At 43.4% G+C, this 26,559-nt stretch overlaps 1 protein-coding gene across 1 annotated transcript in view; it reads right to left on the reverse strand.

Moving 5' to 3' along the window:
• Positions 1 to 26,550, reverse strand: part of Tsg101 (tumor susceptibility 101) — a 35,444-nt gene extending 8,894 nt beyond the window's left edge. The window contains exons 1-7 of the mRNA XM_008831698.2: positions 26,398 to 26,550; positions 20,125 to 20,209; positions 15,589 to 15,654; positions 13,295 to 13,458; positions 10,787 to 10,913; positions 6,397 to 6,463; positions 3,203 to 3,294 (exon numbers count right to left, since the gene is read on the reverse strand). Of these exons, the coding sequence (XP_008829920.1) occupies positions 3,203 to 3,294; positions 6,397 to 6,463; positions 10,787 to 10,913; positions 13,295 to 13,458; positions 15,589 to 15,654; positions 20,125 to 20,209; positions 26,398 to 26,439 (643 nt within the window). The 5' untranslated portion in view covers positions 26,440 to 26,550. The remainder of the gene's footprint in view (positions 1 to 3,202; positions 3,295 to 6,396; positions 6,464 to 10,786; positions 10,914 to 13,294; positions 13,459 to 15,588; positions 15,655 to 20,124; positions 20,210 to 26,397) is intronic.
• Between the last annotated feature and the right edge of the window lie 9 nt (positions 26,551 to 26,559).

A 26,559-nucleotide genomic window follows, 5' to 3' on the forward strand; every position in this document is an offset into this window, starting at 1 on the left:
GATCTTTTTGAGACAGGGTGTCCCCGTAGCCCCAGCTGGCCTGGAACTCACTATATAGACCAGACTGGCCTTGAACTCACAGAGATCCACTTGCCTCTGCCTCCCGAGTGCTGGGATTAAAGGCATGTGCCACTACGCCTGGCGTGATCTGACTTTTTTATTTAAATTGTATTTTATACATGAGTGTTTTGGTTACATGTATGTAAGTGCTCCCATGTGTGCAGTGCCTGTGGAGATCAGAAGAGGGCATTGGATCCCCTGGAACTGGAGTTACAGATGGCTGTTAGCCACTGTGTGGCTACTGGGAACTGAACCCAGGTCCTCTGGAAGAGCAGTCAGTGCTCTTAAATGTTGAGCCATCTCTCTAGTCCCAATCTGAGTTTATATGTATCATTTTTTCAGAAAACCTGATTTTGACTTTGGGGACATGTGGAAATCTTGGCTATAAAATGCTTCTAATCTAATGTTGTGAAATGAATTAACACAAAAGATTGTTATAGGCCACCAAAGACAACTCAGTGGGTAAAGAACTTGCCACTAAGCCTGACAACCTTGAGTTCCATTCCTGAGACCCACATGGTAGGAGAGAACAGTTTCCCACAAGCTGACCTCTACACTAGGGCCATATATACACAAAATACACACAATAAATAAATGTAATAATAAAAAGATTATGGGTCAGGCGTGGTGGCACACGCCTTTAATCCCAGCACTCGGGAGGCAGGGGTAGGTGGATCTCTGTGAGTTTGAGGCCAGCGTGGTCTCCATAGTGAATCCAGGACAGCCAGGGCTACAGGGAGGCCCTGTCTCAAAAAGACCAAAAAAAAAAAAAAGATTATATTATCTGAGAAATAAGGTGAGTACCAACTCATTTTCCTGATGATGCTGAGCCGAAGTAGCTTAATAAACTTAAGTATGTTTTACTTATGGATTAAAGACACCCAGCATTATGCTTCTTATTCCAATGATTTAAATCATGTTGCATAAAGACATACATTGAAGACAAGGTATCAAAGCCACGGCACTAGATCCTTAATGACTAGAGTATATTAATGACAAAAACAGAAGTGGACCCTGTGTGGGTCAGGAGGTCTACCCATGAGAGTGTGGTATGGTCACAAGGTACCAAGACATAACAAAAATAAACCTCACATTACCCAAATTCACTCAGACGCTCAGCAATATATTCACTGGTGAACTATAAACCAAGCGCTCTTCTGGATGCCGGGAATGTGCAACAGCTATTCAAGGAGGGGTGGTAGCAGACTGGTTGAGGGTGGTTTGACGATAATGCAAAGGAAACAAGTAATGAACTACGGCAAGAGACTAGCAGGAGGCAGGCAGCGGACACAGGGCAGGATCCTGCGGGGCCTGCGAGGCCCAAGACTGCATTGACTCTGAATGAAATGAGAGGTTTTCAGCACAAGAGCGACAAAATTTACTCATATTTTAATTTGATCCTCAGGTTGCTTATGTTAAAAGCAAATGTAAGGCAAATAAAAGCCTGAGAGACCCTGTGGGAGGCTTGTGAAGGAGTTTAAACTTGATAATGCTGACTTACACTAGTAAGTTGGATTCTAGATGTGTTTTGAAGATAACAGGATTCTTGATGAGGTATCAAGGATGACTGTGGAGTTAGAACATGGAATAGGCATCAATGAGATGGGGAAGCTGTATAGCAAGACTAAGTTTATTTTAGGTCAGCTGAGTCTGAGATGTGCATTACACATTCTGGTGGAGACGGTAGAGGGCATCTGCACAGGACGTGGCGCTCAGGAGCAGTGTGGCTAGACACAGTTCAGGACTTGACAGTACAAACAGCCTTTAAAGCTACACCAGGAGAGGAGGCCTGAGACTGCCAAGGGCTAAAGGAGCATTCCAACGTGAAAGAGGAGGAGCCTACAAAGAAGACTGAGCCCAAGTTCCCGTGAACCAGGAGGAAAACCAAAGTGGGTTTCCTGGAAAGCAATAGAGGGAATAGGGTCACAGTGGCAGTAACCAACTGCGGTCAATGCTGCAGGCAGACCAAGTCAGAGAAGGCAGAGGCAGCTACAAAGGCCACTGATGACTGACAGATGTTTTAGAAAATGGTGTGACGGGAGGCAAGCCTGGAGGAGCTGTGGAGGACAAGGGAAGCGGACTCAAGTCGGCAAGGACAGCAGGCTCCCAAGAGCAAGGATGGAATGGGACAGTGGTGGGAGGGGAGGGCAGGGAGGCAGTGAGAGGAAGTCTGTTAAAGGTTGTTTTAGGGCACGTTTTTTGGTGTGCTGATGACAGCAATCCAGGAGAGAATGGCTGTAACAATAACCAGAGTCAGAGGATGGCAGGTGTAGTGGGTAAAGTCTTTAAGGCAGAAACAAAGGTAACAGAGTAACAGGGAGAAAGGGCAGATGTGGCGATGGCAGGCAGGCCCACTGAGGGTGGCAGACTCTAATTCTTCTTTTTTTTTTAGGTCTTTTTGAGTCAGGGTTTCCCTGCAGCCCCAGCTGGCCTGGAACTCAATATGTTGGCCTCTGCTTCCCAAGTGCTGGGACTACAGGCGTGCATCACCACGCCCGGCTTAGTTCTTTCTTCTTTTGAGACAGGGTCTCACTGTGTAACCCTGGTGTCCTAGAACTGACTATGTAGACCAGGCTGCCTCAATCTCACAGAGCCCTACCAGCCTCTGTCTCCCAAGGGTTGGGATTGAAGGCGTGTACCATCATGCCTTGCTTTCTTTGTTTTTAAATTTTCTCAATTGAAGAAAATATTTCAGACAACTCTCATATATAAACCAAACAGCAAAGATCACTGGTCTGAAGTAACTGTCTTCTCTGACCCATTCATATACTAGCCCACAGTGCTTTCTTCTAAAGACACGCATCTACTTTGACATGTAATCAGGTCGAAAACCCTAGATAGCTGGTATCTGCTAGTACTGCCTGATCTTGTGCAGAGGTCCTGTCTTTAGAAATACTCCAGTAGTTGTCCACTTCTGTGAAGGTGGTGACCTTCAGACCCTAGTTCAACATGTATAAGATTCACAGTAAGAACATGCGGCAAACAGCAAAGTGTGATGAGAGCTAATCAGGTATCTTTATGCTCTGGCTGAAGGTGAATTTATGGGATGTTAAATCACATACTTTCAAGTTTTACTAACAGGAAGTTGACTACTAAGACATCCCTCTAAGGAGGAACATTCTCAGAGTTTACATGTACTTACCAACAGTGGTCACAGGGGGCTGAGAAGGGTACTGGGAGCTTGTTGTGGCAGGATGTGGACCACCAGGTGGATAAGGACAGCCAGGGTAACCACTATAGAAAAGAAAACATCAAATGTGAACATAACCCAACACACAGTACTATTAAGAACCCCACTGAAGCTGGGCATGGAGGCACCCCACACTCAGAAGGCAGAAGCAGGTATCTGGTCTACATGGTGAGTTCCAGGCCAGCTGGGGCAATAGAGAGGGAGACCCTGTCTCAACCCCTCATTCTCCAAAAAGAACCCCACTGAGAAGCTGAGCTTGGTACATCATGTTACCAGTTAATGAACTTAAAGGTGTTCTTCAAGAAAGAGTCTCTGGAAATTCCAGTAATGACACTGGATTTAAAGTACACTGTTAAGACCAGGCATGGTGGTGTATGCCTATAAACCAGGAAGAGGGCCAAGGCAGGAGACTGCTCCAAGTATGAGGCCAGCCTGGGCTACATAGCAAGACCCTGCCTCAGAACATGTAGAAAAAACAAATAAATTAGCCAGGTGTGATGGTGCATGCCTTTGATTCCAGCACTTGGGAGGCAGAGGCAGGCAGATCTCTGTGAGTTCCACGCCAGCCCGGTCTACATAGCAAGTTCCAGGCCAGCATGGGCTATAGGGAGACCCTGTCTCAAAAAGACAGACAGACAGACAGACAGACAGAAAGCGAGAGAGAAAAATAAATCTACACAACAGAGCCAGATAAGGTAGCTCACACTTGCAATCCCATCTGGGAGGCTGAATTGAGTTTGAGGCCAGTCTGGGCTGTACAGTGAGTAACACCCTATCCTGAAACAAACCAAAATAATTAAATGGTCAAATGTTTGTGCTTGGTCCTGACTATCTGAAGGTCACCTTCACAGAAGCAGAAAATTACTAGACTATTCCTAAAGACAAGACCTCAATAGTAACAGAAACAATAAATCTTTTGTGGGAAAATTGTTCTGTTCTGATTTCCTAGTCTATCAGAGAACGGTAATATTTAACATTATTTTTATTTTATGTGTAAGTAAGTGCACCCATGTCATGCAATGCCCATGGAGGTCAGAAAAGGGCATCAGGCCCCCTTTAACTCGAGTTACAGACAGTTGTTAGCCACCATGTGGGTGCTGGGATTCAAACCCAGGTCCTCGTCAAGAGCAGCGAGTGCTCTTAACAGCTGAGCCATCTCTTTAGCCCCTGGGAAAGATAATATTTAAATTCTGCATGTGGCTTATTGATATCCTTTACAAATATTCAATTTGAAAGTCTTTTAAAAAATTTAAAAGCACTAATGTCTGTGCATGAAATCCAGTGGGGGGGGCTATGGAAGGGTGCAGATAGAGAAAAGGGTCTAAATATGATCAAGATGTATAGTATAAAATGCACAAAAATTCCATTATGAATATATGTGGAAAAAACATTTCTGAACAGTTTGTCTTTCATGTATTCTAATAAATAGTCCTAAATTTGCATTCTGAAAGTTCAAAGTTATTTTTGAAATGTTTGTTTTTATTATTTATTTATTGATTTATTTGGTCTTTTGGAGACGGTCTCCCTGTAGCCCCAGCTGTCCTGAACTCACTACGTAGACCAGGCTGGCCTTGAACTCACAGAGATCCACCTGCCTCTGCCTCCTGAGTGCTGGGATCAAAGGCGTGTGCCACCACGCCCAGCTGTTTGTTTTTATTTTATGTATATGTGTTTCTGTGTGGGTGAATGCCCCATGTGTGCACAAGCCTGTGGAGGCCAGAAGAGGGAGTGAGATCTCACTGACTGAACTCAGGTCCTCTGGAAGAGCAGTAGCACTTAACTGCTGAGCCACTTCTCCAGCCCCGCCTGTCCGCCAGTTCCTTTTTATTACAAATCGCTAAGGATACACACTTGCAATCTCAGGACTTCTAGCACCTGTTTGGGAAGTACAGGGCTTCAAGAATCTAAAACTCATAAGGACCTATCTGACGGCCATAGGAGTCCTCCTCTTCTCTGACAAGGGTCCTTCTAGTCTGTTTACCTATCTAAAATGACAGGCTGCTTCTGCTGGGATGAAGCTGCTCCCTGCAATTACGTAGCAATTTGGATGTGGAAGCGAGGAGAGTTTAAGAAACGCAAACATCGAAGCATTAAGAGTTTATGCAGGTGTGTCCCCATGCCAATTCTAAAATTTGAAGTCCTCTTGCTAGCTTTATACAATCTTCACAGATAAATGCAGCCACATTTCCCGAACACCTATCATACGTAAACAAATGTATTTATATGTATAATATCCAGGATTTTGAAAGATTAATTTAGCAAGCTCTTTACTATTTCTGGACCTCATCTCAAAACAAAAAAACAAATGCCCAAAAATTCAAAGTTGCAGGAACTCTTGTCTAGGCACTGAGATATGCCAGTCTTATGTCCTGAGTTACAAAGCCCACCTCAGGAAAGGCACTCCTAGGATCCCAGCAGGACAAGCCCAAATTGTTCAAACAACTGCTAATTATTTCTCTTTGATTACTGTTCACTTAATTGATCTGTTATTACCAAATGCATAATACTGATAATACATGCTATGAACCAGATTAAAAATATCTGATCTCATGAATGTGAAGCATTAACTGATTCTCTGCAATTTACAGAAATGCTTTTCTCTTCACTAGTATTACATCTAAGGTATTTTTTCCTTTTTAGCTCTTTATTGTAACTAATATTCCATTAACCTTCTATGTACACTGGACAGATCAACTTTTTTTGTCTTTTTGAGACAGGGTCACCCTGTAGCCCCAGCAAGGCCTGGACCTTACAGAGACCTGCCTGCCTCTGCCTCCCAAGTGCTAGGATTAAAAGCATGTGCCACCAAACCTGGCTAATAGGGAAGTAGGGAGGACTTCAAGGTCCTAAACCAATGATGATCACTGCCATTACAAACCCACCTCTTTCTTCTTTGTAAATAAAATGCAGCTGAGTTTCCCTACATAAAGCTCCTTTCACATTACATGCACATACATAAAATCTCACCAATAAGCCTACTATGCCTTTAATTCCGGCACTCAGGAGACTGAAGAAGGGTGCTGAGCCTCCACAGCCAGACTCTATCTCAAAAATAAACACCAATAAACCAATCTTTCATTGAATTTCAACTAAACTTATGTGCCGTTAGCATCACTTTGGTTAATACATAATGGAGTGTTCGTTACCTGGGGTTTGGAGGGTATCCAGGTGGGTACGCAGAGGCTCCACTTGGCATGCCTGGCATGTAGGAGGCTAAAAACAATTTTCAACATTTAAAAATAATATGCACAGTCCTGAATATAAAGGCTTTTGAGTAATATGTACCACTGTCAAACCACAGCAAAACTTCACACAACGAATTCCAATTTCAGCCTCAAAACAAAACAAATATTTGGCCAGTATTTGTTCTTTGCTTTCCAGAGTAAATATTTTGAAGTCACCTAATTCTCAAATCATTACACACAAGTAACACTCGTGAAAATCCCAACAAGAAATAGCTGGCAAACATGTCAACCTGGCCAGCTCTACAAACTCATGTTCACGTGTTATTTAGAAGAAGGCACAGGATGCTGGCCTCAGGGTCATGCTGACTGACGAATGCAGCTGGCTTTGTTGGATTGTCTGAGGCCTAAGACTTCATGTCACTGTGAAAAATCCTGTACAAAACTTACACTCACATTCACCTAGACTAGTTTTTTTATTTATTTATTTTTATTTTATGTGTATGCATGTATTGCCTGCATGTAGGTAAGTGCACCCATGTCATGCAATGCCCTCGGAGGTCAGAAGAGGCTGTCGGATCCCCTGGGACTGGAGTTACGGACAGTTGTTAGCTGCCATGTAGGTGCTGGGATTCGACCCCAGGTCTTCTGCAAGAGCAACCAGTGTTCTTAACCGGTGAGCCATGTCTCCAGCCCCAACTATTTTTTTTTTTTTTTTTTTTTTTTTAAAAGCTTGAAAATACTAGGAAAAAAGTTAAAATCTGGCCAGGCATGGTGGCACATGCCTTTAATCCCAGCACTCAGGAGGCGGAGGCAGGTGGATCTTTGTGAATTTGAGGCCAGCCTTGTTTACAAAGTGAGTTTCAAGTCTGCTGGGGCTACAGGGAGACCCTGCCTCAAACAAAGAAAAAAAACAAAACAAAAAAAAGGTAAAATCTATTACCCTAAAAGAATGCCTTATTCATTCTTTAAAGAGGGCACTAGAGGCATAACCCTCACATGGTTAGTGGTGTCAAGAGTCTAATTTTGGCCTTGACTGGAAAGCCCTCAGAGTCAATTTTCTTCAATTTAATTTTTCTGGCTAGATACAATGGTGAATTGGCACTTTAAGTCAATAAATCAATGTTTTACTGCCTTTTACACACAGGAACTAGGGATCTGACAGAAGAGAGAAGAGGGAGGGTGGGAGGAAGAAGGAATGAGAGAGAGTGAAGAGAAGGAAGGCAGGAGATGGGAAGGAATCCTTGGCCACAAGTTGTTTAGAATCCAGCTGAGGCAATAAGCAAAGACTAGCAGCACATGGTTCTGTTCTCTAAGTGTGTTGACAGAGAAAGCACAGAATGCATTAAAGGATCGTCCAGGAAAGAGAGCTAATCTAAGCTCAGAGGGAGAGTAATCAAAAGTGACCTAGCAGATGAAGCCCAAGGAGAAACAGCGCTCAAAGGATGGACTTCTAAGGCAGAACTCAGCAAGGACAGGCTCCTGGTTCCTATCAAGGAAGTCTCCGAAGCCTTGACCAGGGGAACATTCCAGGGATCACAGCCTTTTCATCAGGAAGAAACAGTGGATGTCATAAATACTCTTCTTATGATGAAGTATGAAGTTCAATATTTCATAAAGGAAAAAAAAACCTTTCAAAATGTTGATCGCTAGATTCCAAACAATGTGTTTCTTTCCAAGCAAGAAGCACAGTTGGTATTTATGAACATCTTTTAGAAAAGACGAGGCCACTACTAAGTATTAGCATCCCCTACAGTCAGTTATCACCCCTTCATGCTAGTTTCTCACTCAAACATACAGATCTCACAATTCTAAGGATTTTCCTTTTCTTAATATCTAGTTACTTTGGCAAAGCTTTCAGGTTTCGACTTTGGTAAATAACAGGTATTACTTAGATCCAAGACAGGTAAGGAAGCAGGTGACACGGTAAACCTGTGTTAGAGCCAGACTAAAATGGGACTCCAACGAACATAACACACAGAGCAACTGTGAGGGCTAAATGACAGTGTTGTATGACAGACTCAGTCACCACAACAAATGAGCATTATTACGCTGTCGAATGAAGCTTGCACAGAATGCTATCTTTTTTAAACCCAAGGACTCCCTGGCCCTGAACACCTAGGCTCATGAAATCTTTTTTCTCTCATGAAACAGGGTCTCACTATGTAGCCCTGGTTGGCCTGGAACTCACTATATAGAGCAGGCTGGCCTAGAGCTTACAAGAGATTCACCAGCTCTGACCCCAGCTCTGAGTGCTGGGATTAAAGGCATGTGCACCAATCTTCTAGCCTAAACCTCCCAAGTCTTTGGAACTACAGGCATGCACTATCACACCTGGCTCTAACACTGTCTTTTAACATGCCCTGGCTCAAAAGTCATCCTAAAGGAGATAAAAATGTTCTCAGCAATGACAGTAAGTATTTAATTTCTTAACTATTAGTTATGAAAATGTATCCAAGTTTCTTGGCTATTCCTTAGTATGTGTGTGGGAGGAATTCAGGCTTATTTTCTCCTCTATAGTCTTATCTGATAATGATGTATTATACCCTAATATGTGAAATGTATCAAAACAGAAATGGATACAGCAGATTGGTCTCTTTTAGTGATTTACTTCAATTAGCTCTGGAGTGTTTCATGAGACACAAGTAGACTGCAGTCCACAAAACTGGACTGCAATTGTGACCACAGTATAATCTTTTTCTAGAAGAATGTCAATGTGAAACTCAAAAGAAATACAGAAAAATATGGTTCAGGAGTCTATCTAAATTTCTTTTGTCTAAAGTAGTAACTAGTTATCTGAGCAGGCAGATGAGAGGACCAGAGCAGGAGATACTTGGTACTTTAAACTCAAACACTTAGTTAACAGGATTAGTAAGATGAAAACAAATTTTTGTGTCAAAAGAATCACTCATAATCTGTCTGTTTTTGCTTTTTGAGATGAGCCTCCCAGTAGCCCCAGCTAACTTAGAACTCACTATGTAGACCTGGCTGGCCTGCAACTCAAGAGATCCACCTGCCTCTGCCTCCCAAGTGCTAGGATTAAAGGTGTGTGCTACCCCACCTGGCATTTCATAGTCTCAATAAAGAAGTGTAACTGTAAAACCAAACTTATTCTGGGAAAGTAGGGAAAGGAAATGGGTTGGAAGTTAGTCCTGTTATATTCCTATTCTGCCCATAGATCAAAGTGTTCTTCAAGAAAGGATGGATTAGGAACAAGAGAATGGGGGCTGGAGAGATGGCTCTGTGGTTAAGAGCACTGGCTGTTCTTGCAGAAGACCAGGGTTCGATTCTCAACACCCACATGGCAGCTAACAACTGTCCCGAAATTCCAGTTCCAGGGGTTCCAACATCTTCTATCCTCCTTGGGCACTGCACAAAATGGGTGCACTTATATACATGCAGGCATAACACTTGTATACATAAAGTAATAATAAATTAAAAACAAAAACAAAAGAATAAGACAATGAACCAGGCATGGTGGCATATACTTTTAATTCCAGTACTCAGGAGGCAGAAGCAGGCAGATCTCTGTGAGTTCCAGGCCAGTCTGATCTACAAAGTGAGTTCCAGGCCAGCCAGGGTTACACAGTGAGACTGGTCTCAAAATAACAAAGCCACAGAACACAAGAAAGATTTTCAGTAAAAGGGTAAGCTCACATAATTTGTCTTTAGATTTAAGTTTGACTAATTATGTCCATAAATAAAATTACAAAAGAGAAACTTAAAACACAATAAAATCAATACCAAACAAAAAAGTCAAAAGTACAACCAACTCAATTATCCAGGATGATTTTAAAGTACTGGTAAGAATTACTTAGATAAACAGGTAATAGGGGTGTGTCTACCAATTAGGGAGAACTGGTGGTATCTCCACGCTCTCACCCTTCCACATGTCATGAATTGGCTGTACTAAAGAGAAGCGGCTGAGAGCTCCATGTTCAATTGTGTATGCCAGGGCAGCTGAAGATAGTACCTAGCTGATTTTATAGAAACTCTAGAACACTGATCCTGGAGTTGCAGGGAGAGCTCAGGCTACCTTTCAAGTTACATCCTTCCAAAATGGTGAAATACAGCTATCCCATGGCATGCATAATTCAAAACTTCTAGCTCTGTTCCAGCATCTTCTCCACTTTGGAATCCAGCACATCCATGCTTAGATTTCTACCCACAAATGGGAGCCCAAATACCAGTCTTTGGTAGGAATCTGTATGTGTAGATGTGGGACCTCAGAATATCTCCAAAAACTCCACTAATTTGACAAGCTAAAAAGCAAAATGAAGTTAATCTTAAAAGACTTTTTACAAAGCTTTGTTTTATTTATGGAACTTCTGAATCAGATCTCACTTGTACTTACTATTTGGAGGCCCTGTTGCCGAATATGGAGGATAGGATGCAGAAATAGTGGGACGGGAAAATACTGGAGGTTCTTCTCCAAACACCACAATCATGACCTGAATAAGCTCCAGTAAGTCTGACTGTGGCTGAAAAGGGAGAAAAGAAAGAAGTCGTGCTAGCTATAGTTATTTTCAGCAACACAGAAAAGTTTGTCCATGTCCCGTCAGTTTTCAATTCAGTATGACAATGTCCTTCACTCTCTCTTAACTTTTCTTTTTGGTCTTTTTGAGACAGGGTCTCCCTGTACCTCTAGGCTGTCCTGGAACTCACTATGTAGACCAGGTTGGCCTTCAACTCACAGAGATCTGCCTGCCTCTGCCTCCTGAGTGCTGGGATTAAAGGCATGCACCACCACACCCAGCTTCTCTTGACTTTTTATTAAAGATCATTAGTGATCATCATCGTCTTTATGCATGTGCGCATATGCCATGGTGTGCTTGCGGCAGTCGAAGACAACTCTGGAGTTGGTTCTCTCCTTCTGTCTTTACATGGGTTCCAGGAATCAAACTCAAGATGCCAGGCTTGTGTGGCCCGTGCTTTTATCTATTAAGGCATCGTGCTGCCCCATGTTTTCTCGAACACAAGCATTTTCAAATCTGTCTAACAGAGTTACATGGGAGTAAGGCAACGCCTTGTTTCTGTTATCTTTTCTACCCTCAGCTGTCTGCGGTGTAGCTGATACTCTAACTGCATGCTGCACATCATCTGTGGAAAAATGACAGAGCAGTTGACATATTCTTCCAGCAAGAGCTCATTCAGTGAGGGGCACTCCACTAAAACCAAGACTGAGCTAGCTCAAGGATGGGTTATTATTATTTTTTAAAATATTTTTATGTGTATGTGTGTATTGCCTGCATGTAGGTAAGTGTACCTGTGTCATGCAAAGCCCACAGAGGTCAGAAGAGGCTGTTGGATCCCCTGGGACTAGAGTTACAGACAGTTGTTAGCTTCCATGTGGGTGCTGGGATTCGAACCCAGGTCTTCTGCAAGAACCACCAGTGTTCTTAACTGCTGAGCCATCTCTCCAGGCCCAGGGATGGATTTTTAAAGGCTCATTTTATCTCTGAGTTTCCCCTCTCAAGACAAATGTGATGGCTAATTTTGGCTGTCAATTTGATTGGATCTGTGATCAACTCTGGGCAAACCTCTGGGCAGGTGTGTGGGAGTATCTCCTGGAAGGCTTGAGTGAGGGGAAGGCCCCTCTCAGAGGGGGCAGCACCTCCCCAGGGCACCCCGCGAAGATGTCTGAGGGAAAAGCAGTGCGGCTCCTGCCTGCCCATCTGTGTTCCCTGGCGCTGAGCGCATTTCCCTCTCTGCTGTCGTCCTGCTCTGACACTGGAACACAACTTCTCTGGCTTTCTAATGTGGACTGAAGGCCAGTGGCTCTCCATGAATCCTCCAGGCCTTTAGTACCAAACTGGGAGTACTGAGGCAGAGCCTCGTGAACAGAGCAGCCATGTGGCTCTCAGCCTGTCTAGTGTAGCCGGCCACTGCTGAGCCCCAGCCCACCATACAAACCAAGCTAACAAATATTTGTAACCACGTTCCTTCTATTGGTTCTGTTCCTCTAGAGAACCCTAACATAGGCCTTTCTAGCTAAACTTGGTACAAGTGCTGGTCTACTAATCACACCATCAAAGGCAGAAACACCAAGTGCCCAACTATTACCCTTCAGAAGAATGCTCTGAAGATATCTGAGTCCACAAATATATCCCGTCAGTGTATCAATCTTCAAATGACCCCTATTTTCTGCGTATGCGTGGGGGGGCAGTATGTGTGTGCGCACATGAATTTACATGTGTGTGGATATAGTGCCCAGAGGGTTGATGAGAGTATCTCTAATTGCTCCCCAACTACTTTCTGAGGCACTGTTGCTCACTGACAAGCTGATCAATTGAGCTCCAGGGACTCCTGTCTCTGCACCCCACTCCCCAGAGCTGGGGTTATAATCCAATGCGTGCTGTCAGGTGTGGCTTTTAAATGGGTCCTGGGGATCTCAACTCAGGGCCTCATACTTAACACAGCAGGTGCTTTACAAAGCCATTTCCACAGCCCCTGTACCCCGTCTATTTTTAAACGTTCAATTCAAGTAAATAAAACGGTGAATAAGTATTATAATCTATAATGCTATATATAAATGTTTCTTTTAGAGAACCTTTCCAACTAGTTAGTATTACAACTCATGTCTATAACCATAGTACTTGGATAAATGAGGTAGGAGGGATCTTGATGAGTCTGAGGCCAACCTGAGCTCCATGCTGAGTTCTAAACTAGCCTGGGCTATATAGAAACCTTGTCTCAACAAAACCAAAGGAATGAAAAAAGAGAGCCTCTCCTTATCACCTCAGTTCAGTGTCTAGTCTATTACCTGAACTTATCTACTGTCCTTAGAATCCCCAAGTGTAAAATGAAATCGGATGATAGTGAGCAAAATACGATCACTTCACAGAACCCTGTTAATACTTACATGTTTCCATTCATGTAGATAAGGAAGGTAGATTTTCCCATTTGCATCCACATGCTTTCCTGTTTTAATAGTCATTGAACTAGTAGGCTTAACAAAACAAATAGGGGGATTATATGGGTATGTGTCCAGCAGCCATAGGCATATTGGAATATTATACGTATTACCTGAGAGAGAAAAAGAAACTTCAGTTACTTTATAAAATTATTTTCCAACACCATACTAGGTAAGGAAGAAAAAGCAATTCACCCCGTCTCCCAAAACACCACTATTTTTTTTCTAAGTTCTGTTTAAAGATGCTTCTCAAGTTTTTAGTTGGTGAGATAAACAGCAAGGTGAAAGCATCAAGTGCCTGCTGTTGGAGAATACGCTCACAGATTAGCTCTTTGGCCCAACCCACTCTGCTACTTGACTCATCACTCCACTTCAAAAGCTTCACCAGGCAGAGGCAGGTGGATCTTTGTGAGTTCGAGGCCAGCCTGGTCTACACAGCGAGTTCCGGGACAGCTAGGGCTACAGGGAGACCCTGTCTCAAAAAGACAAAAAAAAAAACTTCACCAGGAACGGAATCAGAAAGAAGAGCACTGACAGAGTTGCAGCATCAAGAAGTATAATAGACTTAAAAGTCCCTTCCAGAAACCAGGCTATAAAACAGACGCCTAGCTGGTGTCCAGTCTGACCAATGTGTACGGCACTGTCAGAGCAGTTATTCAGAATCAATGTTATCTTCTCATATTTGCTTTATCAAATGGCATCTCAGTTGAGAAATTTGACTATTTGTAGTCAAACTGAAAGATCTCAAAAGAGCCCAACAGTTACTACATTAAACACAAATCACAGTCTTTCTTACTATTCTCAAAGCCCAGTGTCCCAAGCAACCATTTGAATCACATCACATAACGTACAAGCATTCCCCCCACAATGTTTCAGCACATACAAGGGTGTAAGCATAAGTTTCACCAAAAGAAGTGAGACCCTTACAGAACTTTTTAAAGTTCCAAACACATCTACAATGTACAGCATTAGATACAGAAAACCTTCAGCTTACCACTACCACCCAGGACTCTGAGAATGAAGAACCCTCAGAACAACTTGTACACGATGACACACGAAGGCCAAGGAACAGACCAGGTTCACTTTAGCGCACACATGCCCATAACCGACTTCTCTGACTAGAACTTCTTTCATGAGGGCAATGGCAGTTAGCAACAGTGAATTTCACTTAGCCCTTGGTTAGCTTATTATGTATGTTCAATTAAGTGTTTTCCTCCCAGGACTAGTCAGCTACAAAGACTGGTTTATCTTTAGTAGAAAGTTCTCTTGTCCTTATCTCTGTGACCTTCCTATGTGACTTTACCCTCCTTTGCAACCTCACAGGACCTTCACACTTAATCATACCACAGCAATTACAGCACTGCTGTGATTTAAGTGTATAACATCCCCTACAAGTTCACGTTTTGAATGCTTGTTCCCAGACGATGGCACTATTTTGGGAGGCTGTACAACCTTACAGGGTGGGGCCTAGGTTATAGAAGTAGGTCCCTAGAAGAGCCTTTGAAGGTTCTGACTACTGGTCAAGCTGCTTTCTCTGGAAACAGATGCTTTAGCTAGTCATGAGGGAATAATTAACAAACACAGCTGTCCAAAACCAGAATAGTCTCTTATAAACCTAAATGCTCCCTTCTAGTTAAGTACTCAGCAGAGGGGAGCTGACTGGTAAACAGAGACTAGTTAACCAAACCTAGCATTTTTACCAACTGACAACCATAAATAACAGGTGCTTTTTATTGTCTGCTTAGAACAAAGCAGTTTACATGCTTAGCCTTTACATGCAGTGTCTCCATGAATCATTAGCATCCCAGTTAGGTACTACTGCCCAACGCTCTAGATGTTCATGCTCACAAAACTCAAGATTACACAGTGGGAACACAAACCTAATTCTGTCCTGACTTTAAAGCTCTACTTACCAGTACACAGTACAGCATCCCATAGTCAAAGTCTAGACGGTATAAGAGGCTGAACTAGTGGGCACTTAGGCACCCACTACAGTTCTACAACTGTGAAACATTACACTCCTTCTGTATACTCAGGCATGTGTGCTGATACAACCTGGCAAGGAAGTTTTTTGAAAACTGAAAATGTAAGGTGCTGTTGCTGAAAAAAGCTAAATCAGAACTGAAGTTACAATCTCTGCATCATCATGAAAGCTACAGAAAGTATGTTCCATTTACTTCTCTTTGGCAACACAGTCTTGTCAGCAAATGCACCTATCATGGAAGCATAAAAGTGCTCTTTACCTCTATAATGCACAGGAATCGTCCCAGTGAGGTTCATCAGTTCCCTGGAGCTGCCATCATTAAAAACTGAAAGGAGTAAAACCAAGATTTAATCAGGAACACTTTTCCTAGGTATTCTTATGCAAGTTACTTCTTCAGAAACACTGGTTAAATTCATCATTATCTATGAAAGGGGCTAACTTGTTAAATGTATAATCCTTTCTGCCCAAAAACAAAGAATTCTTTGTTGATTCATTCAGTTTAAAATGGATTTGAGAACCTCATTGCCAATAAATAGTTTTTGGTCTCCCTATCAATGTGATTCTGCCTATCACTTCTCAGCTGTGCGTAGTGGTGTACGCCTTTAATCCCAGCACTCAGGAGGCAGAGGCAGGTGGATCTCTGTGAGTTCGAGGCCAGCTTGGTCTACATAGTGAGTTCCAGGACAGCTGGGGTTACAGGGAGACCCTGTCTCAAAAAGACCAAAAAATAAAATAAAATCACTTCTGAGTTGGGTGTGGTAGTGCATTTTTTTTCTTTTCTTTTTTTGTCTTTTTGAGACAGGGTCTCCCTGTAGCCCCAGCTGTCCTGGAACTCACTATGTAGACCAGGCTAGCCTCCAACTCACAGAGATCCACCTGCCTCTGCCTCCTGAGTGCTGGGATTAAAGGCACGCGCCACCATGCCTGGCACAGTATACGTTTTTTTAATCTCAGCACTCAGGTGGATGCCTGTGAGATCAAGGTCAACCTGGTCTACACAGTGAATTCCCACAGGGAGACCCTGTCTCAAAAAACACCAACCAACCAACCAACCAACCAACCAACCAACCAACCAACCAACCAAAGCTTCTTTGGGATTGGAGAGGTGGCAGAACAGTTAAGAGCACTTACTACTCTTGCAGAAGACCTGGGTTTGGTTCCCAGCACTCACATGGTGACTAATACCTGTCCTTAACTTCAGCTCCAGGGAATCTACCGCCCTCTTCTGGCCTCTCTGAGCACCAGGCACACATGTAGTACACTTATAAACATACTAGCAAAACACTCATACACATAGAATTAAAAGAAAAAACATTTTTTTAAGTCACTATCAAGTCACTGAAACTGTGGCCATTCATTGTGCTTGAATTATACCCCCAATAAAGTTATTTTTAACAAACCTAAGAAATAAATCGGTAAATAAAATAAAAATCACTATCAAGGCTGGAAGTGTAGATCAGGAGCACAGCAATTGTTTAGCATCCTCAAGGCACTGCGTTTCATGCCTAGTGCCACAAAAAAAAGAAAAAAAGGCACTGCCAAATGACACCACACTAAATGTTAACCTCCTGTCATTACATTTTAGAAATTCACACTCACTGGGGCCTGGGGATATGGCTAAGTTGGTGGAGTACATGCCTAGCATGCTTGAAGCCCTGGGTTTGGTGACCAGCACTGCGTAAACTGGGTATGGTAGTGTACATGCTTATGACTCCAGCACTTGGGAGGTAGAAAGGAGAATCCTCAACTACTCAGAAATCCCTACTCATTGTCATTCTAATCCCAAGGTAACATCAAAATTACAATAGTGCAGATTAAGTCTGAACAGTTAATTAAATAGACATTTTCTTTCAACATGTTATTTCTTGTACCAATGTCTTTTCTTTCATTGATAAATCAGAGCATATAATTTGTGTTAGAGGACTGCTTTACCTGTAACAATGATTGAAAGGAACACTGTATCACATAGGGCAAAGGCTGTGCTACAGACTAAGTATGCAATGTCCTGCAAAGGCTCTTGTGTGAATGTTTTGGTTGCTAGCTGATGGACCAGGAGAACTCTAGCTCAGCAGAGGATGAACTTACTAAAGAGTTCATGAAGTGATGGCATTACTGGGGCGGATGTGGATCTTACCCCAACACTCCCCCTTCCCTCCCTCGCTCTGCTTCCTTGCTTTATGAAGTGAGCTTTCCTCTGCCACAAAGTCCTACCTCATCATAGGGCCAAAGTGAGGGAGTCAAGATATCAAGAACCAAAACCTCTGAAACAAACCACGGCAAGTCTTTCCTCCTTCAAGCTGACTTTCTCTGACTCTCCATCACAGTGATACAAAGTGAACACAAGCTGTCATGAGCAGGACAAGCACTGCTGACACCAGTCTGCTGCTAACTGCAAACCATGTGGCCACTGATTCTAATCTTGTACATTTTAGTTAAACACTGTTCTAGGAACAGTAACGCATGTGTGTAACCCCAGTACTTGAGGGGAGGCTGAGGCAGAGGGTTGCCATAAATTCGAGGATAGGAGGATAGCCTAGGACACCTGAGGCTAGAGTGAGACTATTAAAATCAAACAAATTACACAATAGTAGCCATAAAGTTGAAACACTGTATTTAAATTTGGGGGGTTGTTTAAAAGCAACAACAGTTTAGATTTTTTTTGGTCTTTTTGAGACAAGAGTCTTCCTATAGCTCTAGCTGGCCTGGAACTCACTATGTAGACCAGGCTGGCCTCAAACTCACAGAGATCTGCCTCCCAAGTGCTGGGATTAAAGGTGTGCACCACCATGCCCAGCAATAGTTTAGATTTTTTTGCCCCCCCGCCCCCAGCTGAGGATTGAACCCAGGGCCTTTAGCTAAATCCCCAACCCCAATAGTTTATATTAATTTTTTTATTATTTTTATTTTGTATGTATGAGTGTATTGCCTGCATGTGTGAAACCGCACCTGTTTCTTGTAATATCAAAGGAGGTCAGAAGATGGTGTCGAATCCCCTGGAACTGGAATTACGGATGTGTGTTAGCCACCATGTGTATCCTGGGAATCGAAGCTGGGTCCTCTGCAAGAGCACTCAGTGCTCTTAACTGCTGAGCCATCTCTCCAGTCCCACAACAGATTTCTTAGTCCATATAAAGCCATAGAAAACTTGTGTGATGATGCTGCAATCTGTTAGTTTTGATCAACCTTTACTGTTTTAGCATGAGTAAACACTACACTTCAAAGTTCCAGCCTCACCACTGAAGCCATTTTGAAACTAATTTTGGTAACATGAGGGGTGTTACTGGTGAAAACACAGTATGTGACAGAAACACAGTGCCTGAGATGAACTGAAGCTGAAGGCTTCTAGCTCGTGCCTCTGTGGTTTAGAGGGTGCAAAACCCACCACCCCTGCTGCCCCTCTCTTTACAGGACCTACTATTTTCAAAGCCCTGGGCCAGGTGGCGTTTAGAAAGTTCTAGTGACAAGGTCCAGTATGTTGTCTTTACCAAGGGTCTCACAGTGGACAGGGGGCAACACAGGTTCTTTTTTGGCCCGGGCACACTTAGTGTTTTCAAGGCAGGTTTGAACAGACTAAGGACTCAGAAAAGACTGCCGTGTTTGTTTTTTTTTTAATATATTTTTATTTTATGTGTATGCATGTATTGCCTGCATGTACGTAAGTGCGCCTGTGTCATGCAATGTCCGAGAAAGACAGAAGAGGCTGTTGGATCCCCTGAAACTAGAGTTAGGGACAGTTGTTAGCTGCCATGTGGGTGCTGGGATTTGAACCAGGGTCTTCTGCAAGAACAACCTTAAATCTAGATGCCATTTCTTAAATTACAAGTTTATTTTGTCTCAGAATAAAGACAAATTGCTACCTATCTACTCAACAAAATTAAAAACCTTTATTAAAAAATGCTTTCATTTATAAAACACAAGAAACAGCCTCCAAGAGTCTTGCAAAATATGTTTCTGAAAATATAGAGAAGCTATAGGGGAAAGAGAGGGTGCTAAGTAGCTCAGTATGTATGTGCAGTGTATTTTCTCTCTGCTTCATGAGACTACACATTAGCATACTAAAGGCTCTAAGAAATCTTGCTGCAATGAAACAGGTTTTGGTTTGTCTTAAAGAGATGGAGGGAAGGGAGGGAGAAAGGGGGAGGGGGCAGAGAGGAGAGGGGGCAGGGGGGAAAGGGAGAGGGAGAGAGAAGGAGAGGAAGCTGACTCACTATATCACCCTAGATTCTTAGGTGCAAGTGCTTTTTCTGCCTCAAGACTACAGGTTCACGCCACCACCACACCCACTTAAATTTGTTTAATCTGTGACCATTCAAACTTAACCACTGAATTCTGCCATTAATCTACTCAACTGCCCTTAGCAGTGTTCTTCACAACTTTGATAAGTGGGCTGGTGAGATGGCTCAGTACGTAAGGGCACTTGCTGTGGAAACTGATGACCTGAATTTGATCCCCAGAACTCACAGGGTTAAAGATGAGAACTGACTGCTGTAACCTGTTCCCCAACTGCCACCTTACACTGTGGCATAGGCATACAATACACATTTTGGAGAAAAAAACTTTGGAAAATGTAAACAATCTTTAAAATTTCTTCCTATGGCACTTGGGAGGCAGAGGCAGTCAATCTCTGTGAGTTGAGGCCAGCCTGGTCTACAAGGCAAGCTTCAGGTCAGCCAGGGCTTCAGAGTGAGGTAAGTATCTCAACAGAACAAAACAAAACAACAGAAGCCAACTATAGTCATCAATGAGAGGAGCAAACTTCAATACAGTCATGGATGTTTTCATTTCATAAACTTACCATAGGAATCCAGTACAGGCTTGAGATCTTTGTACAGAGTAATAACATTGACAGTTTCACGTACAGTTAGGTCTCTGTATTTGTACTGAAAAGCAAAAATCAGAGTTCAGTTATAGCCAGTGTTCATCATTATACTGCTAGATTTTCTGTCAATTTCATTATTTTTATGTGTATGAGTGTTTCCTACATGTATGTAAGCACTAAGATGAGTGCAAACCCATGAAGGCCAGAAGAGGATCCCCTGAAATTGGAATTACATGTGGTTCGTAGCCACCATGTGGGTTATGGGAACTGAACCCATGTCTTCTACAAGCACAGCCAATGCTCTTTAACTGCTGAGCCATCTCTCCAGCCCTTAGAGCTTAAAAAAAAAAAACCTCATTTTCTTTGTCTTGTTCTTACAAATATGACTTTTCACCAGTCACTCACATTAATGCTCAAAGGGGCCGCAGGCTCTCATTTCTCTACCCCTCCATTTGAACCCGTAGAGATGCTGTGTACTCATTTAACTCTTTTATCCAATTTAAAAGGCCCCGTCAAATAAAAAAAGTCTTTTAGAGATGGGGTCTCTCCTGGCCCAAGTGGGTTCAAACCAGTGATCTTTCTGCTTCAGGCCCCAAGAAGCTAGGGAACTACAGGCACTCGAAGACCTTCGCGGCGGCGTTCTGACAAATCCTTTCCATATTTCCTCCGTTGTCCAGCTGCAGCACTTGTTAACATCAATTATTCTGCAATAAATCATTTGCTGTGCTGTGTTTTCACCCCACCACGCTCTACTCTACCCAGAACCAGCAACTTGGTTTAGCCACATGTGGCATGAGCCAAGGAGACTAGGGACTCAATCTGATCATAATACACTGAAGCTCACAATTTGACAAACTCCCTATCCATGAACACAAGTTCTTAAATTAGCTTTTCTTAAAAAGCAGTCAGCTTTTGTAGCTGAGTGGCTCAGTGGTACAGCAATCACCTAGCACACACGAGGTCCTGGGTTCAATTTCTAGTTAAAAAAAAAAGCAGTTACTCCAACAGAGACCTCAATAAACAAGACGGCAAGACAGAAAAGTATCAGCACTCACTCCTTTTCAATGCTGAAAAATACCGATTACACGGACAGACCAATTTTATTTATGTGTATGAGTGTATTGCCTGCATGTGTGTTAAGTGCAACTGGGTCATGCACTGCCCTCAGAGGTCAGAAGAGGGCCTTGGATCCCTTGGAATTGGAGTAACGAAGGTTGTTAGCCATCATGTAGGTGCTGGGAACTGAACCCAGGTCCTCTCCAAGAACAGCTAGTGCTCTTAACTGTTGGGCCAGCTCACCAACCCTTCATTTCTAATTTTAACTCCTTGTTACTTATTTGTTGAAATTTTGTTCACTTTTCCTACAGAAGGTTCCATGACTGAGCTGGCTAATCAATGCATTCCCTCAGTGCTTTTCGTACACCTTCCTTGGAGTTAGTTTTCGGATCTAAAAGTGATGGCCTTCTTCAAGACTCTTGTATTCTCTTCTCTTCTCACTCTTTTCCCTTCCTTAAGAAGCTCATTTCAGAGACGAACATCTCTTCATCAGGTAGGGAACACATATCTCGGTATTCCTGTGATGTCAGCAAACAGTGATGTTTAATGTCAAACTATTTTCTTCAAACCTACTCCAATTTTGGACATTTTCTAACTGTGGAGACCTTGGGACATGCTCAGGTTTGGATCTGTTTTGAAGGCAGAGCTCACAGGATTTTCTGACTTATCTGCTTGTTCATGTGATGGAAAAGGAGGTAACAAGAATGTCTTCTAGGACTCTGGCCTCCTCAGCAGGAAGGGTGCATATGTATTCTGCACCTAGCCTGCACCCACTGTCCATCAAAGTCACTGAAACCTGCTGTATTGTGTGCTGTGCCCAATTCTATCTTCATCTTACTTAGCAGTGGTGTCTGACCAGGCTGCTGTTTCCCTCTTAAAACTTACTGGGCTGGTGAGATGGCTCAGCAGGTAAAGGCCGGATAACCTGAGGCTGATCCCTGAAACCCACATGATGGAAAGAGAGAACCAACTCCTACAAGTTTGTACTCTGACCTCCACACACTCATGTGGCACATGCATGTGTATACACACACACACACACCCACACCCACACCACACACAGAGAGAGAGGCACACAAAGATGAGTGGATAAACATAATTAAAGATTAAAAGAGCAAATATCACCATTCTTGACTCGCAGTCTGAAGTCTCGAAGCTTGCCTCCCTTCTCAGCGTTTCTACCATTCATTCTCTTTCCCTAATCAATGCTTACTGAGCCCCAGGACCCACACCTTCACATTCCTTGTCTAAGACCTCACTCCTCTTGTAGTCTCCCTTGTATTTTTACATATGCTGAAGCTCCCACACTAAAAATGTCAATCTCAGGTGCGATGGCTCAGTAGGTAAAGGGGTTTGCTGCCAAGCTTAATGGCCACAGTTTGATCCATGAACATTTCATGGTAGGAGAGAACTGATTCCAATGGGTTGTCCTCTGACCTTCACATGCTTGCCTTGGCATGCACACAACCCACACAAATAACCAGGTATTTAAAAAAAAAAAACCCTTCCAGGGACTAGAGAGATGGCTCAGTGGGTAAGAGCACTGGCTGCCTTTGCAGAGGACCCAGGTTCAGTTCCCAGCATCCATATGTCAGGTAACAACCATCCTTAACTCCAGTTCCAGGGGATCCTATACATAAAGTAAAAATAAATCAGTTAATTAAAAAAAGAAAAAACAAGGCCGGGTGGGCGTGGTGGCACACGCCTTTTATCCTAGCACTCAGGAGGCAGAGGCAGGCACTCTCTTGATCTCCATAACGAATTCAGGCCAGCTGAGGCTACAGGGAGACCCCATCTCAAAAAAGACCAGAAAAAAGAAAAAAGGCAAAGAACCCTGCTTCCAAGGCTGGGCGTGGTGGGAGCGCAGGTCTTTAGTCCCAGCACTCAGGCAGTAGAGGCAGGCACATCTCTGTGAGTTCAAGACCGGCCTGGTCTCCATAGGAAGTTCCAGGCCAGCTTAGACTACAGGAGAGCCTATCTCAAAAAGACCACCCCCTCACCCCAAAACAACAAAACCCTTCTAATCTGAACTACTTCCATAAACTCCAGAAATATATAGTCCTTTGCTTTCTGTAGTTTTAATGACCTATGGCCAACCAGAATCCAAAAATAATGGAAAATTCTAGAAATAATAAATTTTAAACTGCATTTCTTTTTTTAAAAAACATTTTATTTTTGGGGGATAGAGAGATGGCTCAGCGGTTAAGAACACTGGTTGTTCTTGCAGAAGACCCGGGTTCAAATCCTAGCACCCACATGGCAGATAAGAACTGTCCATAACTCCAGTCCCAGGGGAGCCGAAAGCCTCTTCTGACTTCCGTGGGCACTGCACAACACGGGTGCACTTACCTCCATGCAGGCATAAACGTACACACATAGAATAAAAATAAAAAAATTAAAAAAATAAAAATATTTTATTATTTTTAGTGTATGAGTATATTGCCTGCATGTTAGGTAAGTGCACCTGTGTCATGAAATGCCCAAAGAGGACAGAAGAGGCCGTCGAGTCCCCTGGAACTGGAGTTACAGACAGTTGTTAGCTGCCATATGGGTGCTGGGACTTGAACCCAGGTCTTCTGCAAGAATAACCAGTATTCTTAACCACTGAGCCATCTCTCCAGCCCTTAAGCTGCATTTCTAAGTAGCATGACATCATGATGAAATTTCAGGCTGTGCCACTGTTCTACCCAGGAAGTTGAGTCACACCTTTAGCATACCCATACTGCAGAGCTACCCCACCCATTAGGGACTTACAAGCCTAAGATCCGCTTTCCAGTACTTGTGTTCAAAGAACTTATTTTACTTCATAACAGCCCCAAAGTCCAAGAGTGGCGGTGCCATAAATATAATCAGTGCAGACTGTTCTACTTTGCTAAGTGCATTGTTAATCTTACTGTGCCTAGCTTGTAAGTGAACCTTCATCACAGGAAGGCATGCCAGGAAAAAGCACAGTTCACACAGGTTCTTTGCTACCCATTTGTCTTGGATGCACCCCCCCTCCATGGATGAGGAGAAGGAACAGCGCACCAACTGCCATCTGACAGCTGCACTTGGCTATCTAATGAATGTTAAACTGATGATGAACAAAACTGAACTCCTTATGAACTCCAATCTTATTCTTCCCACATCTACACTCTCGAGGCTATTCAGGTCCCAAACCTTAAAAGTTATCTTGAGCCTCTCTTTCAATGTGGTCATAGCAAATCCTGCTAAGCTTTGCCTTCAATATACATCCAGAATCTGAACACACCTATCTCCATAGCTACAAGCATGCTCTAAGATGATAGCGTTTCTCATGCTATTTGATTTTTAGCAGCCCCATTCACAGGTGTCTTCCACTTCCCCTCTTGCCCCTTGTTTAGTTTCAACATAGCATCCAGAGCTGCCCAGTTAAAATTTACATCAGTTGAGCCAGGCATGGTGCCTTTAATCCCAGCACTAGGGAGGTAGAGGGAAGTGGATGGCCAAGAGTTCGAGGCCAGCCAGGACTACAAAGCAAGACCCTGTCTCAAACAAATGAAACTTACATCAACTGCTTCTCATCATAATCCATCCAAATGCCAAACCCTGACACTGGCCTGCATGTCCTCCAGAGGCCTCCATCACTGACACTCGACATCCAATACTACTATACTACTACCTCCTTCCATGGTGTCCTGGGTGCAGCCACGCTACCCTGTTATTCCTCTATATCATATGATAAACTTCTGCCCCAAGCCTCTACAACTTTTTTCCTAGAACGTTCTGGCCCCAGAGTCTTACCTCATTCAGGTTTGCACTCGTACAGCGTGTCTCACGAAGGCCTTCCTTCACTATCTGATATGAAACCACAACCCTTCCCATCTTCACCACCAGTAACTGGGTCTTTACTGCTTTATTTTTGTCAAAAGCTTAGTTATCAACTTCCCAACATATATAATGTGCTTCTGACATTATTTACTGGTTTCTATGTGGTGTAAATTCCAATGTCTAGGGCTCTTTGGATGGCTGTTCATACTGTTGTATTCTTACAATCTAGGGTAGAGCAGCAATCTATAATACAATTACTTTCTTGTATAATCTATCATGCAACTGCTTTCTTCTATAGTACAACCTGTACAATCTACGATACCACTATAATCTATCATGCAGCTACTTCTATAATACAACCTATACACTCTATAATACAACCACATTCTTCTATAATCAAGCAACTACTCTTGCAGTAGCGACTCATCCCCAAGGAAAGCTGTAGCTACAATAGGAAAACAGAGGGCTGCCTGAATAAACAAACTGGGTAAATCTGGGTAAAGCAAGACGGACTAACAGCACAGACAAACCTCTTAACAACGACAACGAGGATGGAAAGCCTATGTTTACATTGTCAGCTAAGATAATGCACACAGGAGACAAGTGATCAGTAATAATATTAACACCTACAGTCCCCGCAGGTGCCCAGAACATCCGGATGAGGATGGAGAGTCCATGATGGGATGAAGCAAGTTTAATGGGCTATGGCAGGTTCCTGTAAAAGCTTAAGTGGGGCTTTAAAAATACAAACGATGCGAACATAGACCTGTGCCACTATCTATGGGTTCCCTCAATCATTAAGGATAAGTGGGAGGTGGGGTGGGGCGGGGCGGGGCTCAAGAAACCTAAAAGACAAACAAGAGATAGAAGTTTGTTCTGCAAGGATGATGGGGATGATTTTACTGGAAAATGTCTATTTTTAAAAAAGTTTTACATGTTTTACGGTAAGCTGAAAACCTCTTGAGCCGGTGATTTGACGAAAGTGTCAAAGCTAAGTCACTGAACTAAAGAGTTGTCTCAACCATATTACAACTACATTTGTCAAATTAATATATGTATATTATATATGTTCATTTTGGTGTCAGGTGCCCCGTGTAAATCACAAAATTAAGACTACATTAAAATGCAATATGCCTAAACATTTTTAATAAAAAAACAAAAAAAACCACCACCCCAGTGGCGCTGTGAGAGTTCCAAGTTAGTCAAAGTAAACAAAAGCGAACGCGAGTCGGTCTCGGGGAATCCGAGGACCGGACTCCATCGGGTCCGCGGGGGCTCCGGAAGCCGGGGCGACTCGACCCCTAGCACCGCGAGTCCAGCGGGGACTCCGGCCGAGCAACGAGGCTCCGGGGCCTCGTCACGGCTCTCCGCGCCCCTGTGCGGGAGGGCAGGCCGCGGGCTCACCTTGGACACCATCTTCTTCAGCTGGCTCTCGGACACCGCCATGGCGCCGTCCCCGCGGAGAGGGTCAGCGCCTCGGGGCCGCCCAAGCCGCCAGACAATCGCCGCGCCGCCCGCCCCGCCCCGCCGGAAGCCAGCACGCCGCGCGCTTCCGCCTCCGCCGCG

This window comes from Nannospalax galili, unplaced genomic scaffold, assembly GCF_000622305.1.
Source record: "Nannospalax galili isolate Female #2095 unplaced genomic scaffold, S.galili_v1.0 scaffold615, whole genome shotgun sequence".
NCBI classification, from domain to species: domain Eukaryota; kingdom Metazoa; phylum Chordata; class Mammalia; order Rodentia; family Spalacidae; genus Nannospalax; species Nannospalax galili.